General features: G+C 39.9%; 1 protein-coding gene across 2 annotated transcripts in view; it reads left to right on the plus strand.

Moving 5' to 3' along the window:
• The window catches only part of med30 (mediator complex subunit 30), a 40,746-nt gene that overhangs the window by 7,780 nt on the left and 15,517 nt on the right, over positions 1-17,449 (plus strand). For both annotated transcript variants that reach the window (XM_077549745.1, XM_077549744.1), the window contains exon 4: positions 1,906-2,013. In XM_077549745.1, the coding sequence (XP_077405871.1) occupies positions 1,906-2,013 (108 nt within the window). The remainder of the gene's footprint in view (positions 1-1,905; positions 2,014-17,449) is intronic.

The following is a 17,449-nucleotide window of genomic DNA, read 5'->3' on the forward strand; positions in this document are numbered from 1 at the left end:
CTGCACTCCTGTTTCTGGTTTCTCTGGCTATTCACCCTTTCCAATCATGGTTCCCCACTCCCGCTACTACATTTCTTACATCTCATATTCAGTTTGTTTTCTATCCATTTTAGTCTTTCATGCGCTTGATGATTACAGTCTCTATTCAGTCACGGGTCACTTTATTGCTCCTGGATCTTACAGGTTCTTTAATCAGTTTCAACACGCATATTCAAATGACAAATCAAGCAAACACGGTTGCGAAGCAACATGATTATTGCATTTTTTCATAATTCAAGTTATTATTATTGACTTGGGGTGTTTTATATAGCTTGTAGTTGTTTAAAGTTTTTTTATTTTTTTATTTTTTACAAATCTGTGCTCTTTCAGTAAACTGAAACTTGCGATTGCTTTGCACCACTAACACTTTTGTTGATGGATGCACACTTTTAGACCTTTTATTCTTATGTTGATTTTTTATTTTATTTTTTTACCTCTGCCTCAAAGTCAGAGGATATGGCTTTGAATCGCGTCCTTGATTTATGGAGTTTTCATGTTGTTCCTGTGATAGGTTTTCTCCTGGTGCTCTGGCTTCCTCCTGTATTCCAAAAACCCTTTGCAAGCTAAGCTCGTTGAAGATTTTGAATTGCCCGTAGTTGATATTCCAGGGCTGGGATAGGCAAGTTCGGTCCTAAAGAGCCGCAGTCCTGCATGTCTCCCTTCTCGAACACAGCTGAGAGGCTCCTGCAGAATGTAATGATGAGCTGGTTTATTTGAAACACCTGGGTTTGGAGGCAGGAGACACCGAAAAAAAGTAAAGTTAAATATGCTGCCTTTGTCAGAACGCACGGTCTCAGCTGCAGACCACGGGTCCTACATTAGGATACTGACCTAACCACATGTAAAAAAAAATACCCAAGAATGGCTCAGAATAAAACATCGGAGCTCTGATCTAAATCCTATTGAACATCTGTGGTATGAGCTGAAACATAGTAAGGAGAATGGACCCTTCCAACCTGAGATATACTTGGACTTTGGACTGAAAGGATTTTATTTTTATTTCCAATAATTTTGTTCATGTGTGTACTTGATTTTCGTAAGACTGTTCTTAGAGGCTGCATAATATCAAATTTTCTTTGCTCAACTCTGCGCTAGTTTGAATTTCTACTTCTTTCCTTCTTGTTTATCAGCATTCATTTTTAAAGGATTTCTCTTTAAAGATCTCTTTTAAGTTGACGGATTCAGTCCTCAGCTCCCTTGCGACGATGCCAAACTATCCTTGAGCAAGACACTGAATCCCCATGTCCCTCTTGGAGCTCTTACTTTACAACCATGACTATATAGCCTGTTAATGTGTGACTAAAGGAGATGACAGTATAAAAACGCATTGGATACCTTGAAGGCATTGAAAAGCGCTATTCAAGTGAGCCCATTTTTACATTTTAACTTTCTGAAATAGGACTACTGCATGCGTCTACAGCATGAATCACGTTACCTTCTTCTGAGATGACCACCAGGGGTCACTATGATATTAAGCAGGTCCAAGGCGACATGCTTGAAGGCCCTTGCACATCAACCCCACTGTAGTGTTGAGTAGACAAGGTCAAGCACACAGGGTGTTTAAAAATGAATGAATTCCCCACTCTCAGTCCTGTCTTTCACTATGTTCCAGGGAGGTAGGAGAGACTTATCTTGCATTCACAAGCTTACATAGAATCCCCATTTTCACTACTGCAAAGGGATAAGATTGCCCCTAAATGCAGCATTTTAACCTATAATTGCACTTGAACGTTAAAGTAATGCTTTTACCTGAGAGAGGGCGGTTATTTCAAGATTGGTATTGATTATAAGAACATATCTAGTCATTATTATCCAGTGTAAGCTCAATAATATACAGGTAGGTGTTTTTTTCCCTCTCCATTCCAGCAACTGATACCCTTTATGGAGGATGACGGCACCAAACATGACGACCACTCAGCCGGCCAGAACCGCCCTACCGCCGAGGACAGGAGAGAAATCCAGGAGGTCAACAAGGTATTGTGTTCTCAATGTAGCCATACTCTCAGGGTTACACGCGTTAAATTCCAGCCAGTGGTGATAAAAACGACAAGGTCGGCTTTTTTAAACAGTTCAAACCTATGTGGCTTCCTTGTGCTGTGATAGTGTTTCATACCATGAACCTTTATTGCTGCCTGTCATTCATGGAGCTCTGTGCTGGTGTGGACAAGGTTGTGCTAGCATCTAAAGAGCTGAGAGCCTTCCTTCTCTGTTCCTTTTTATTTCTCGTCTATTTGGCGCACACTTTAGAGAGCCTTGTGACACGTATGATTTATCGCAACTATCTTTTGATACTTTCATCTGCGTGATTACGCCAGCTCCCTGTACTTTGCCTTATCTTGCCAGCTTCCTGTTACTTCTCTGCTAGGGGAAATCCCTCCAGACCTTCAGTCACTTAATAAAATAATCAACTTAATTCAGAAATTTCCTGACCTTTGAGACTCATGATGTGGGCCATGTGGGGAAAGGCAGTTCCTATCAGGCTATGCTGTGGAATTTAGGGAGGAAATTCCTGTGTGCTTGACTGACTGGATGAAAGATAACGTTTTTCCAAGGAACCAAGCTGGATACGAACATGCACGATGCATGTAAGTTATATTTCTTCCAGTAAACCACGCCAAACCCACCTTTTGTCAGGGCCTTAGGTTTTAACAGGTGGCTCATATGGTTTTGTTTTGAGTGGGTGGGTGAAAAGAGAAAAATAAGTCTAGGCTTATTTTTTGTGTAGTTTTATGTGACTACTGTTTCACTGACTCATAATACACTGTAGCTTCATGTCTATTTATTTGAGAAAGGGACAGTATTGATTATAAAGTTGACAAAGCCAGTCTAACGTTTTGACTTTGTGTCAGGTTCAGTTAGCCTAGAACATTTAATAAACAGACAAGGAAGAAAGACGAGATTTAGAGGAGAACGGACAGAGATGTGCCCATTTACAATCTCCTACCCGTTCTGAGGAACACTCCCCTGAGCTCTCTCTTTTTAATTTTTTCCAATAACAAAACCTTTCGGTCCTTATCTTGTGATAATGGCACAGTTCCTGTTCTGCAGCTGCAAAAGCACGAGTCATGCTTTGAAATACTGTAAGAGTAAATATGGGATAACTTGTGTACATTTATTCTCACACTTTGTAAGGCAAAACGGAAACAGATAGAAATATTCTTTTCTTTTTTTCCTGATGAATAAAGAGACTCAAATCTTACTTTTGACCATGTTTTTATAGCAATAGAACACAATATTCTGTGGGCCTTGCAAAATCAGTCAAAATCCAGTAAAACAGCCGGGAACAAAGGGGGTTGCTTCAGTGAAAATGGCTGGGAGAAAATGAGTTAATGGTGGCCACACAAAATATTGACACTTTGGGCTTTTTCACTTTTTCAAGTGTACTCACTTTTGTTGCCAGGGGTTTAGCTGTTGATGGCTGTATTTTTTTTCTTTGGGGTGGGGGATGTATGTTGTTAATTGTTACGTAAGCTTAGCTGTACAATGACTACTTTTCATTGTGTCATTTATTCAGTGTTGTCCCATGAAAATATATAATTAAATAGCTGAAGAAAAATGTGTGCTGTGTACTCACTATACGGAATGTATGACATGATCTTTACTTTCAGACAGCAAACTTGAGCAATTTATTTTTTATTTTTTAGCTCTGTTGTCTTTTTGAGTGGTCTCAAATGTCAGCCCACTCTTAAGAGCTTTTTCAAATGTGTTACCTGTCAAATGTGTTTTTGCTCTCCTCTGATAGAGGGGCCTGTGACGTGTGGCGCAGATAACGCTTCTTTAAACCGACACGCTGTGTTGTCAGTCAAGCCTGAAAGTCTTTTTGTACAGATTGCATCCACCATCGTGGCAAATAAGCACACGCCACACACTTTTGAGCTGCTCAGAGAGAAAGCTGACAAAACAAACGAAAAAAAAGCAGCATGATGCTTTTCATATAAAACATGTAAGAGAAAATTGCTATTTTATCAAAGTCCTTATCTTAGCACTCAGAAAGTCTCTGTCAAACCCTCCCTCAGAATTTGCCACCATAGATTGCTTTTGGTACAGTGGTTCATTTTCTTGTCCCATTTCCATCCAGCAGTACAGTTCCATTTGATTTGGCACACATCAGGTTATTAGTTTCCACTGTCAAAATGTCAGTTTCAAAGCTCAGTCCGTATGGACCAAATAGAAGGAAAAAGTATGCAAATCTCTTGTTGTCTCAGCGATGCCATTTTGCTTGGTGAGCTGAAATAAAAGTTGTGAAGTCTTGACCACATTTTGTCTGCAAATGGTGGCGCCAATGTCCATCCTTTTCCAATGCCTACTTCCATGTTTCGCTATGGTGTTCCTTTGTTGATAAGTAGTGTTGTGTTCAACCTTGGTTTCATTGGAACATAATACATTTTCCAACATCCGTTTGGTAGATTTTGTGATTGTGTTATATATATATATATATATATATATATATATATATATATATATATATATATATATTATATATATATATATATATAACTGTTCATTATTTCCTCCACCTTGTCCAAGCCTCTAGTTCAACTTTGCTTTAATTGGACCAGAACAAAATCTCCCAAACGGATGTTGGAGAATGTGTTATGGTCCAACGAAACCAAGGTTGAACACAACACTACTTATAAACAAAGGAACACCATAGCGAAGCATGGAAGTAGGCATTGGAAAAGGATGGACATTGGCGCCACCATTTGCAGACAAAATGTGGTCATATATATATATATATAAAAGAGAAACATTTAGGAAAAGCCTATTACAGTAGCTGAACTTTACCAGTTGTTAATCAGAGGCACGTCATCTTTTTCAATGCCAGCCATTCACAAAGTTTACAACCCTAGAGTGCCAGCGATTTTATCACATTTTCACAGATTTTTCAAGACCCACAGAATATTGTGCTTTACGGTTCTTGTTACATCAAACCTAAACCTGAAAAAAAAGTTGCCTTCTACCTTTCTCCATTCTCTAGTAATCAGCAGTAGAAAATCAAAACAAAAAAAACCTTTATTTTATTTTTTATTTTTTTAAAAAAGGAGAGCAATGATGATGTCAAATCGAATGAACAATACTGAGCTCTCCTTAAAAGAAAAAAAAAGAAAAGAAAAAAGCCTCACCGGCTAGCGATGCTAACGCCGGAAAACGCGGAGCACAACCGAGCACGCTCAGGCGGACGTACAATCGGACGACGAGTCCAATGCATATTTATCGGAGGAGTGGGTACAGTCTGATCACGGAGAAGACACTGGTTCTGGACTATGATGCCACCATGAATGGAGTGGATACGATGGATCAGAACATCTCTTACCACCCGGTATAGGAACAGAAGGACATGAGGAAGCCAGACGTAACACCACCGTAACGTCACCGTATCATGATCCTGAGAGTAGACTTGATGGCAACATGGCCAAACACACACTGCAGTATACACTTGCTATTCCCCGGAAAAAAAAAGCCAGCAAGAAAGTGTAGCGTCTGCACGCTAAGGGGCTATCGCAGTGAAACTAATCTGTTGTGCAAATCCTGCTGCGTCGCCTTGCACGCAGGGGAGTGTTACAAAAAGAAAAACTGTATTTGAAACATCCACACAATTGTAAATAGTACCACGGTTGCACACATTTGTAAATAGTTTGCCAAATTGTTTTGTCAAATTGTTACACTGTTGAATGTAAATAAATGTATTTTGCTATCAAAAAACAATTTTTCATTGTTGGTGGTAGTGTTTTACAGAAGTAAAGCACTGTTTAGGTGTTTGTGGCATCATTCCTGGAAAAAAAGAAGTGTACAATTCACTAGAGTGCATGAAATAATATCGTTTCACAAAAAGCTTGATTTCTCCGTTTTTTGTTTCAAAACAGAGCATTTGGGTGAAAGTAACCATTTTCTATTGTTGATTACTGAAAAACGGAATAAGGTAGAAACAAACCTTTTTCTGATGAAAGATGAGAGTCCAATCTTTCGTTTGGTAGTATGTGTGTTTCCATAGTCCAAACACAAAATTTTCTGTGGACCTTGAAAGATCAGTCAAAATGCTTAAATCAGCTGGCACCCACGGCATCCCTTTTCTGAAAACGTCTGGCAGTCAAAGAGTTAATAATAATAACTATAATATAATAATAATAATAATGATAATATATTTTTTATTTTCATCTGAACAGTGGTTTAATTCTTTAAAATCAGCTATTTCATTAGGAACGCACCAGGATGTCTGTGTCAGCTGTTAGCAGCTGTTCATGAGACGACCTGCGCTTTTTACATTTTTGACGCACACATACCGTATTTTCCGGACTATAAATTGTTCCGGAGTATAAGTCACACTTGGCCAAAAATGCATGATTAGGTAGAAAACACATACTGTACATAAGTAGCACTGTAAGTCGCATTAAGTATATATAGTATATTAATGATGAACCAACCCCCGTTTGTCATGGAAACCGCTTGTTTATTACTCCAATAAGGTCAATGCTTTGATTATTGACATAAATTATAAGGGAGTTTTTGCTATTTGTGGTCCAGCCCGGTCCATAACTACATGCGATGCAAGTAGGTGGTATTCACACACATGATCTCCCTGCATTTTTCATATTTTATCCAAGCGCAGTATTTATTGATATATGGAGTGCACCAAAGGTTCAGGTGAAGCCCATCATATGATATTAAGGAGACCTTTAGCTTCTCTTTGTCAACCATGGATGTGTTTTGTTTGTGTATGTGAGTGAGAGCTTTTGTTCTTTCTTCAGAGCAAGAAGATTGTTTTTTTCACTCATGCACGTTCACTGTGTGTGTTTGTGTGTGTATGTAGGTTGAAGCCCTTCTGTTTCTTCACTCTCTTTATGTGCATTGCTGGCTGTGTACGGATATTGCATGCCAGGCCGCTTGAGTGTGCTGCAATGATAATGGTCCTAGGTCAGTAGTGTCAGCAGCAGCAGAATGGAGAATTGGTTATTTTTAAGAGCTGTGCAGTGCTCCCCTGGCTGCTTTTAATGTTAACACAACAGGGAAACATTGAGGCGAACCCTGAGCTCAGCTATGTTCCCCAACAACAACAACATAACAACACATACCGAACAGCATTTTAACACGATGGCTGAAAAGGCCTTGCAATACTGTTAGAAAAAATTCTTTATTGCACTACCTTGAATAAAAGCAATGCAACCATACAGTAACTTGACAATCAATGTTCTTGAAAAACAAAGCGCACATGAAGTGAAAATTGCATTTTTCGCCCCTATTAGACACCGCGAGACATAAGAGATAAATAACCTTGTTTGTGACGTGACCTTCCCCCAATGCAACGCATTAGCATGCACAGTGAGTTTTGTCAAATGATCCAAGTATACAGTAGAGGTTGAGAAGACACCGTGGAATTGCTCTCACCAAGTGTTATCCATTACACTTGGAAAGAACATTATATTCAATTCTAGTAGATTGAAGCTTCCTTGTATGCCGTAAACCTGCTCTGCGTCTGTGCACTGATGTTGCTAACGTCAGCATACAAACAGTCTCACTAACAGTGATATGTTTACGTTCGGCCGGTTTAATGCTGACCTTGCTAACCATGCTATTTTATCTGCTTGTATGGACAACATGAAACATTTCTGTTTTTGCTATGTGTGCCAAAAACAGGTCAAGGTTTTAGTAGCCTGTTTTATTTCTTAAGGTATTCACATTTTAGTGTCATAGAACACCTGACACAATATGTATATTATATTCATAGCGACTCTAAATGTTCACGTGTATTTGTCTGTATATGTTCTGTGATTGGCTGGTGACCAGTTCAGGGTGTACCCCGCCTCTTGGCCAATGTCAGCTGGGATAGGCTCCAGCACGCCCGTGACCCTCTTGAGGATAAGCAGTATAGAAGATGGATGTTCTGAGGAATGCGTAGTGGTCGTCTTCTTGCATTTCTCATAATTTGTCAAGCCGGTGTAAACCTCATTGCGTGACAAAATAAATCACACAAAATTGTATAGACAGTATATCATGTTGCAAAAAAATGCATCACCTCATTCATCAACAGTTTGAGCTCTAGTCTGTGAGTAGAATAGATCATTGCTTAGGACTATGTAGGACAGGGGTGTCAAACCTATTTTCATCATAGACCAGATGGTAATTGTGTTCACCCTCAAGGGGCCCCATTAGTTAAAATACATACTTGTTAAACTGTTACGGTGTATCTGAAGACTAAAAGTCACACATCTGCTTAAAATCAATTACACACACATAAAACAACTAGTTTTTGAAGGATGCCTGGAAATGGCTACACTTACCTTATTAAAATGTGTGACTTCACATCTATTTTAGGGCATAGGTTTAGTGCTGTCACTAATGACTGTTGTTGTTGTTAAGGCTAAATGCAAGTTGAATTCAGTGGAAATACTCTTAATTAATTATCTTGTATACATATGCATTATTAAACACCAGTGACGTGCAGTCAGGATAGGCAAGGTAGGCACTGCCTTCCCCAGGCTGAAATGAAAGTTGAAACCGTTTGGCTTTTTCTATTTATTTTAATTATTTCTTTCATTTCAGAAAGCCTACACTACCTATAGTTTTAAAAGTGACAACATTTGGTGATTTTCATACCTCAATTAAAAATGACTCATTACTTTGTCTGGCCTGCGGGAAAAAATGCTGCAAAAATTATCCTCCTGAAGGCACACGGCTACTGTGCTTTTCCCAGCCCTGTCCGCGGAGCGATGTGCGTTCGCGCACGCGTAGTCAGTTTCCCAGTAGAAAAGTCCTTGACGCAGATCGCTACGCAGCCTTTTTTTTACGTCGCTCTATTATTCCTATGCGAACTCGTGAATTCAAAACACATTAAGTGCACAGTACGGCGGTAAGATGACGCCACTCTGGAGAATATAAAACTATTTTCACGCCTTTCTTTTGAGGGAAAACGGCATATTTTGAAGGATGGGAGACCAACGCCTTAGCTATCGGATCTTCAGCAAAGTAAGGGACAAAGAATTATTCGTACTTTTCGCAAAGAATGGTGTAAAAGGAAAGATTGGCTTTGTGGATGTGCTTCGATTAACTGGCTGTTTCACTTAACATGGTGTTTGGCATTGCTATTACTAGCTTGATTTTGAGAGGAATTGGGCTGTTTTACAGGGAGATATTCAATTTATTACATTCTTTCCAGGCGTTCGGGCGGGTTTGAAATTGTCCGTTTTTGGTTGTGCGGCAAATGGGAGGCAGAGTACACTGCAACATTTACTGTGGCTGACAGGCCCAGAACTTTAGCTGAGTGGCAAGTGTTTAGCTGCTGTACCGGAGTTGATGGGTACGAACCCCGCTCGAAGTAAAAAAAAAAAAAAGGAGAAAGATTGCGGAACAAAAAATGTAAGACTTCTAAAAAGAGTAATGTTTTTTGTTTTATTTTCTAACCATACAGAGGAGCCATATGTTAAAATAGTTTGAATGTATGGCATCTTGTATCTGAGTATCAAGTATCTCGAGGTCAGGTTGAGAGTCCTCTTTTTTGGAAATAAAAATATGGTCACCCTAGGATACGTTGTACACTCGCCTGCCGACACAAATTTGTAATTGGTGTGTGCGTCTCAATTTACGACTGCCTGCCTAGAGCTCACTGCATACATATTTTTTTAACCCAGCCCAAGTGGATAGAACTATCCATCCATCCAATATCTGCTGTGCATGAGCATTATTAAACAACATTATCCTATGCTATACGGTTAGCAATTGCGACTAGCATTAGCACGCTAGTGATTCCCATTTAAGGTAAACAAACACTACCCTTCTAGTTCACATACAAACTGGGTATCTGCATAAGCGATGTGTTGACAACAGATATGCCCCGAGATACGTTTATCATTCTTGCAGTTTAACACAAATGAGTTACTCATTTCCAACTGTCACACATGTTGACATGATATCTAGTGTACAAGCAGCATGCAGTATTTTCCAACTAGCGATGAACTACTTTCGATTAAGAGCATGTTACCTTACCTTGTAGTTGGGCAATGGCCATAGTTCAAAAACAAATCCCAGTTACCGCTATTGTCCTAATGGGTATGCTATACCCTAATTCCAAGCCACTGCCTGTGTTTGTGTTATTATGTATCAGGAAGGGCATCCTGTGTAAAAACACGGATTTATAAACTGGCCCTTGAGTATGCGCCCCATGTGTTTGAACATATTTAGCTGTGATTTTCTCCAGGCTTCCCAGCTGCACATTAAGGCGGCGGTAAGGGCAGCAAGCTTTGGGGAGTTAAAGTGGTTAGTCTGATAAACAGAGTAAAGATGCAGCAGGACAAGGGAAGCAGATGTTTGCAGTCCGGCCGCATCTGCTGCAGTTGCTCCATCCAGATCGGACGCCTCTGGATGAAGCGGGGAGTAAATGAGAGTGGAGTGAGATAGCAGCGTATAAGGGACGGGAGATAAAAATATATTTTAAAAAAAAGGAAGAAAAGGGTAGCAAGATAGATGAACAGACGCTACTGGGGTAAAAGGCTTGATGGAGAAAGAGATGAAAGATTTGTGATAAGAGTGATAGAAAGGAGAAACATGGATAAATAGCTGGCTGATGGCTAAAGGCAGAAAGAGAAATGGACTATCAGGTGTTGGGAGAAGGATGGATTAGCAGATAGCGGCTGTCAGACAGAGCAGGCAAATTTTTGAACTGAAGGGTAAAGGACGAAGAAATGAGGGACTAAAAACAAACAAACAAACACTAACGATAGTAGTGAGTGAATCGGTCATTCATGAGTTTTTGAAATGATCTTGTATAGAAGAAACCTGTCATGAATGAAGGAGAAGACAGGTTAAGATTGATGAAAGAATGTATTGGATTGATGGATGTGTAGACAGCTGTGGATTGTCAAGTTAATCAGTTTTATAAAGAATAAGCCACGACTGATAAAGTTGAGTTGCAGCAAGGAAAATAGACTGTTCCTGTAAGCGATTTCTGTTGGAAAGATTGATGCTGAAGTGAAAAGATAATTCCTTGCGTTTTGCAAACTTTTGAGCTGATAAGTCTCATGGCTGAAGATCAGATTAAAAAAAAAAGGCACACATATCTACTATACTTCAAATTCAGAGCACACCTCTCCCATTTTCAACACTGTCTAGACAAAAATTGAGTCAATACCTAATATGGTCAAAAACAGGTGTCTAAATTAACCATTAATCTTTGAATTATGCTGAATTTAATAGTTTGGTTTCCATCTACCTATTTTTTATATATTTTTTTCAAGAATTGCATAAAAAACTGAATGGAAATGCTACGAATTTGGGGAGCATAAGATCTAAAAAAAAAGAGAAGAAATCAATGTATTGATATAAGGAAAATGCTAATTATGGAAACATGTTTTGCAAATAAATAATGACACGCTTTGACTAGGTATTATGTCACAAACTTGTACATATTGTCGTCACATAAATGGCAGTGCACAAGTCAATAAAGTAAAGTATGTTTGGGAAAGACAAAGACATTGAAATATATCTGGAATTTAAAGAAGCGAGCATTAACTCATTCACTCCCAGCCAATTTCACTGAAGCAACCCCCTTCGCTCACGGCTGTTTTACTGGATTTTGTGATTTTGCAAGGCCCACAGAATATTGTGTTCTATTGCTATAAAAACAGGAAAAAAGTATATTTTTATCTGTTTCCGTTTTGCCACAATTAGCATTAGGCTATAGCTAAGTTTCATCATTACTCACATTCCTGTTGAAAACAATGGGGAAAAGAGCTTGTTGCAACATGGCCCAGGTTGATCTCTTATACTCTGCTCCCACCTGCTGGCCGTTTTTGTAATAACGACCATTGCTTCAACCATTCTTTTCAGTTTACAGGCTGCATTAAAGCCTTCTGTATGCTCTAGCATAAAAACAAAAACAAAAAAACATATAAATATGTCTATGGGACACTTAAAACATTTTAAATGGAACATATTTACATGTTTTTGGGAGCAAATTAGTATTTTTTTTACTGGCAATCATCTCATTGCACAGTCTCCTCTCAATAGTCGCAAAATAATTGTGAACGGGAAAAGTTGCATGCACGTTTTGCGCATTTTCATAGAATTCACTTCAAATTTTGCATGGAAATCCCATTAGTGTAAAATATCAAACCAGTACTTTGATGACTTGACTCGTCAAAACATGTTTAATCTTGCCACCCATCATTAATAACTGAAATCAACATGAACAGGTAATTTTGTGGCTCAAAATGCGAACGTCAAGTGAAGTTAGCGAAAATTGAGTCCTCGTCTGGGTTCGTTCAAGGTCGCTAACGTTTGCTAAACATTCCTGGTCACAAGAAAATCCATTAAAACGTTTGGCAAACATCTGGTGAACGTTTAGCAAATCTTTGCGACCTTGACTAAAAAAATCAGGACAGGACATGTTCGAAATTTGAAAACTTTTTTTAAGAAAACAACTGAACAACACTGTTGTCAACAATTAAATCTGCTTCTGAACGTCTTTGTGATCTTGAACGAACCCTGTCGAAAAATCTATATCCGCTACTTTAAAAACACTCGCAAACACTCGCTGCTCAGTGAGATCCTATGGGGTAAAATTTCCTAGCGCCAATTAAAAAAAACAAACATTAAAACTGTTGCCGAACGTCTGGTGAACTTTTGGCGAACTTTGTGACATTGAACGAACCCTAACAAGAAGTCAAAATTTGCTACCCTCGCAAACAGTCGGAAGTTTTGGCCCCTCAGTGGGATACCGGCTTAAGTATCTATTTGTCAAAGGGAAGCCATTATTTTATTCATACCCGTGTCATTGTTCAGGCACAAACATTCCAAAATGAAAGCGATAACGAACAACATACAGCCACAGCTGTGAATAGATACATTATTTACTGTATATTTTTTTGGTGTTAAAGCTGTCCAATAATGGTTGCTTTCACCGTATACAGTTGAAAATAAAAGCTCTTGTACAAGACAAATGTGACATACAACAAACACACAGTTGTCATCATACAGCGACTATATCCTCTTTCGTGATATTTTCATGGCTATAGAACAATTACATCACGTTGATGGAAAAGGGTGATAAAGTGCAAGGATAAGAGCATTTTAAAATCATACGTATTTTGTTCACTCCGAGTAGAATAACCTTGGAACAGACAGCAGTCTTGTTGTTATTCGACAGGAGGGTGTGGTGTGAGGGAATCCATTGAAGTGAATGCTCCCAAGACACTATCATGGTAAACAGGAGTGTCGATTTGACACCGCATGTCCACGCTTTCCAATCCCTCACTAATCCCTTGTCTGTAGCCATGGCATAAGCGAGGGACCACCTAAAAGAGAGAAAAACGGAACTGAAATCCAAAATGGAATAACAGCTACTCTACAGTATGTGACGCATACATTCTGTTTATGCTATTTTTATGTTTTGGAGGCCATGGAAATTGAAGCTACTCTCCAGCCAATTCGTTTTGAATAACACTCTGACTAGTAAGAGTTGAGTTGAGGTCAGTTAACTGACTTAACAATTGTAAATTTAGTTGTGCTGACTTCAAAAAGTATTTATTATTTCATGCACTCTAGTGAATTGTACACTTCTTTTTGTCCATGAATGATGGCACAAACACCTAAATAGTGCGTTACTTCTGTAAAACGCTATCACCAACAATGAAAAAGTGTTTTTAGATTGCAAAATACGTTTATTTCCATTCAACAGTGTAACAATTTGACAAAACAATTTTGCAAACTATTTACAAATGTGTGCAACTGTGGTACTATTTACAATTATGTGGATGTTTCAACTACAGTTTTTCTTTTTGTAACACTCCCCTGCGTGCAAGGAGAGGGAGCAGGATTTGCACAACAGAGTAGTTTCACTGCAGATTGTCCCTTTCGCGTGCAGACGTTGCACTTTCTTGACGGCCTTTTTTTCCAGGGAATAGCAAGTAGCAGACTGTACCCACTGCTCCGATGAATATGCATTGGACTCGGGGTACTCTTCGTCGTCCGATTGAACGTCCGCCTTTGCAGAAGTGCTTGGTTGTGCTCTGCGTTTTCCGGTGTTAGCATCGCTAGCCGGTGAACCTTTATGACGTCGTCATAGCCGCCGCGTCAACGCTTCCAACTTCAGCGTCAACCTCGGAGTCACCATCATCATCATCGATGATGATCATCGTCGTCATCAATGTGCTCTTTAGCGTTGGCCGATGCCTTTCGTCTTTGAAAAAAATTCCCAAGTGTGAGCTGCTTGCAACCGGTCGCCATTGTTCGCTTCCTCGGCCGTCTAGCTCCGCCTCAAGTCTTCTACTTCCGCGTCAATGCTTCCAACCTCGGAGTCACCATCATCATCATCGATGATGATCATCGTCGTCATCAATGTGCTCTTTAGCGTCGGTCGATGCTTTTCGTCTTTGAAAAAAACTGCTCGAGCGTAAGCTGCTTGCAACCGGTCGCCATGTTCTCTTCCCTTCCCCAGCCATTGTCCCCTCTCCGCCTCACGTCTTCTACTGACGCCTACCCAATCTTGTCAAAAGAGAGTTATTGCTGCCATCTAGGGGCCAAAAATAGTCATTAGGCTAACTAGATCTGCTTGAAACTTTCACCACAGCTGGCCAAGTCTTTCCTCCACCCGTTTCAAAAAATAAAAAATTGGATGACATCTTTTAACTCTTTTACTGCCAAAGACGTTAAATGACGTTCTTCAAAAACCTACGGAGGAGCGCCAAAGACGTTAAAAGACGTCCTCCCATTTTTTTTTTTTTTTTTGAAACGGGTGCTGGGAAGGCTTGCGGAGCTGTCCTGAAAGTTTTAAGCAGGTCTCGTGAGCCTAATGACTATTTTTGGCCCCTAGAGGGCAGCGATGACTCTCTCTTCACAAGATCGGGTGGGCGTCAGTAGAGGCGGAGCTAGAGCGTCGAGCAGGAGATCAGAATGGAAAACAAAGGAAAAATGGCGGCCGGTCGCGAGGAGCTCACGCCAGAGCCGTTTTTTTCAAAGACCAAAAGCATCGCTAAAAGAGCACATTGTTGACGACGATGATCATCATCGATGATGAAGATGATGGTGACTCCGTGGTTGGAAAGCATTGACGCGGCAGTAGAAGACGTTAGATGGAGCTAGATGGAGGAGGGAACGGGCAATGGCGAGCGTTTGCAAGCAGCTCTACACTTACAAGACGAAAGGCATCGACCAACGCTAAAAGAGTACATTGATGATGACGATGATCATCATCGATGATGATGAAGGTGAATCCGAGCTTGACGGCGAAATTGGAACCGCTGACGCGGCGGCTATGATGGTGTCGTAACGCGGAGCGCAACCGAGCACGCACAGGCGGACGTTCGATCGGACGACGGAGAGTGCCCCGAGTCCAATGCATATTCATCGGAGGAAGTGTGTACAGTCTGCTACTTGCTTTTTATTCCCCGGAAAAAAAGGCCGTCAAGAAAGTGTAACGTTTGCACGCAAAACGGACCAATGCGAAAGTGAAAGTAAACTGTGTGCGAGTCCTGGCGTCTCCTTGTACACAGGAGAGCGTTACAAAAAGAAAAACTGTATTTGAAACATCCACATAATTGTAAGTAGTACCACAGTTGCACACATTTGTAAATAGTTTGCGAAATTGTTTTGTCAAATTGTTACACTGTTGAATGGAAATAAACGCATTTTGCAATCAAAAAACACTTTTTCATTGTTGGTGAAAGCGTTTTACAGAAGTAAAGCACTATTTAGGTGTTTGTGGCATCATTCATGGACAAAAAGAAGTGTATAATTCACTAGAGTGCATGAAATAACATTGTTTCACAAAAAGCTCTTTTTCTCCGTTTTTTGTTTGAAAACAGAGAATTTCGGTGAAAGTAACCATGTTCTATTGTTGATTACTGAAGAACGGAATAAGGTAGAAACAAACTTTTTTTTTTCTGATGAAAGATGAGAGTCCAATCTTTCATTTGGTAGGATGTGTGTTTCCATAATCCAAACACAACATTTTCTGTGGACCTTGAAAGATCACTCAAAATGCTTAAATCGGCTGGCACTGGCGACAACCCGTTTTTGAAAACGTCTGGCAGTCAAAGAGTTAACGTCATTGGCGGCCCTTCGTAGGTTTTTACTTGACGTCTTTTAACGTCCATGGCAGTCAAAGAGTTTAAGAAATTCCCAAGTACTTTTAAACAGCAACACCAACCACAAAGCCTTTGTAGACATCCTAGTTTCATTTTGGATGCTTACATTATTTTAGTTTGGGCACAGGAATGAAAATATTCACCTAAAAACAAAAACTACCAGGGTCAAAATTATTAGCCCCCTAATTAATCCTAATAATCAATTGAACATCCTTTTTGCTTGATAACAGCGTGCAGTCGTTTGTTGCAGTTTTCAACAAGTCTCTCACACTTCTTTAGAGGAATCTGGGATTTGAACCCCAATCCATGTGTGCAAGGTCAACAGTGTTACCCACTGAGCCATCCAGCTACCACTAACATTTTGTAACAATGTTACCTTAAATTTACTTCAACCGTGCTACACGGCCAAAAATGGCAAACACCTTAAACTCTTTGGCCCACCCGAATCAAATTTTTAACCCATTTTGCTGGGTCAGAATTTTTAACCTAACCCACTATACTCAAAATCTACAGCTACGCTGTGAGTAGGTTAGGAAAACAACCCAGCATTTCTAAAACAATGGGCTTTTGTCATCTTTCTATAAGTTACAAAAAATCCGTTCATCTTGTATCACCTCATCCTTCAGTAGTTGACACCATCTTTCTACTGTTGTCTCTGAAGACTCATCTCGCTGCATTTTAAAAGAGATGCACTTCAAGCCCCTGTATTAGCTGTCACTTTCACTCAAACTCCACATCGAAAGCCTTAAACCCGTTGCCTAACCTGCCTCAGTCAGGTGAACTCTGAAGACATACCCTCCAGCCCCTCACTCAATGATTGCGTTGGACAGGTAAGAAGTAAAAAGAGAGGGTTGGGATTGGGGTGATAGAGAAGCGGCAAATAAATGAGGCCTTCTTGGTAATGTCTGGATGCTTTATGGGGCATCCTGGCTGTGAGTGATAGTCTTGCTATCGTTATCTGTCGATTGGGGTAATTGCTGTTAGTCCGAGTCGGGCTGAAGGATGGTTATGCGATCTGGAGGAAGGTTGATGGTGGGGAGGAGGTAATGGCGGGGGCTAAATTTATCACTCGCCACAAGTGTCTTTACTGGGGAGCAGAATATACAATGGCACATTAGGACCACATAATATTCAGAGGAAAATGTTCCGAGGAAAAAACTCGCAAATTTGTGGCTTTATTAAGCATTCACACTTTGAAGCGACAAAGGTGCTTCACTTTTCGAAGGTCCACACCCTGAGGATCAAGCATTTAAGTTAATTTGTTAAAATGTATATTTACTTGTACATTTATGTTTCCAGAATTATTATTTACACATTCATACATTTGTGATTTTTTT

The sequence above is a fragment of the Vanacampus margaritifer genome, chromosome 17 (assembly GCF_051991255.1).
Source record: "Vanacampus margaritifer isolate UIUO_Vmar chromosome 17, RoL_Vmar_1.0, whole genome shotgun sequence".
NCBI classification, from domain to species: domain Eukaryota; kingdom Metazoa; phylum Chordata; class Actinopteri; order Syngnathiformes; family Syngnathidae; genus Vanacampus; species Vanacampus margaritifer.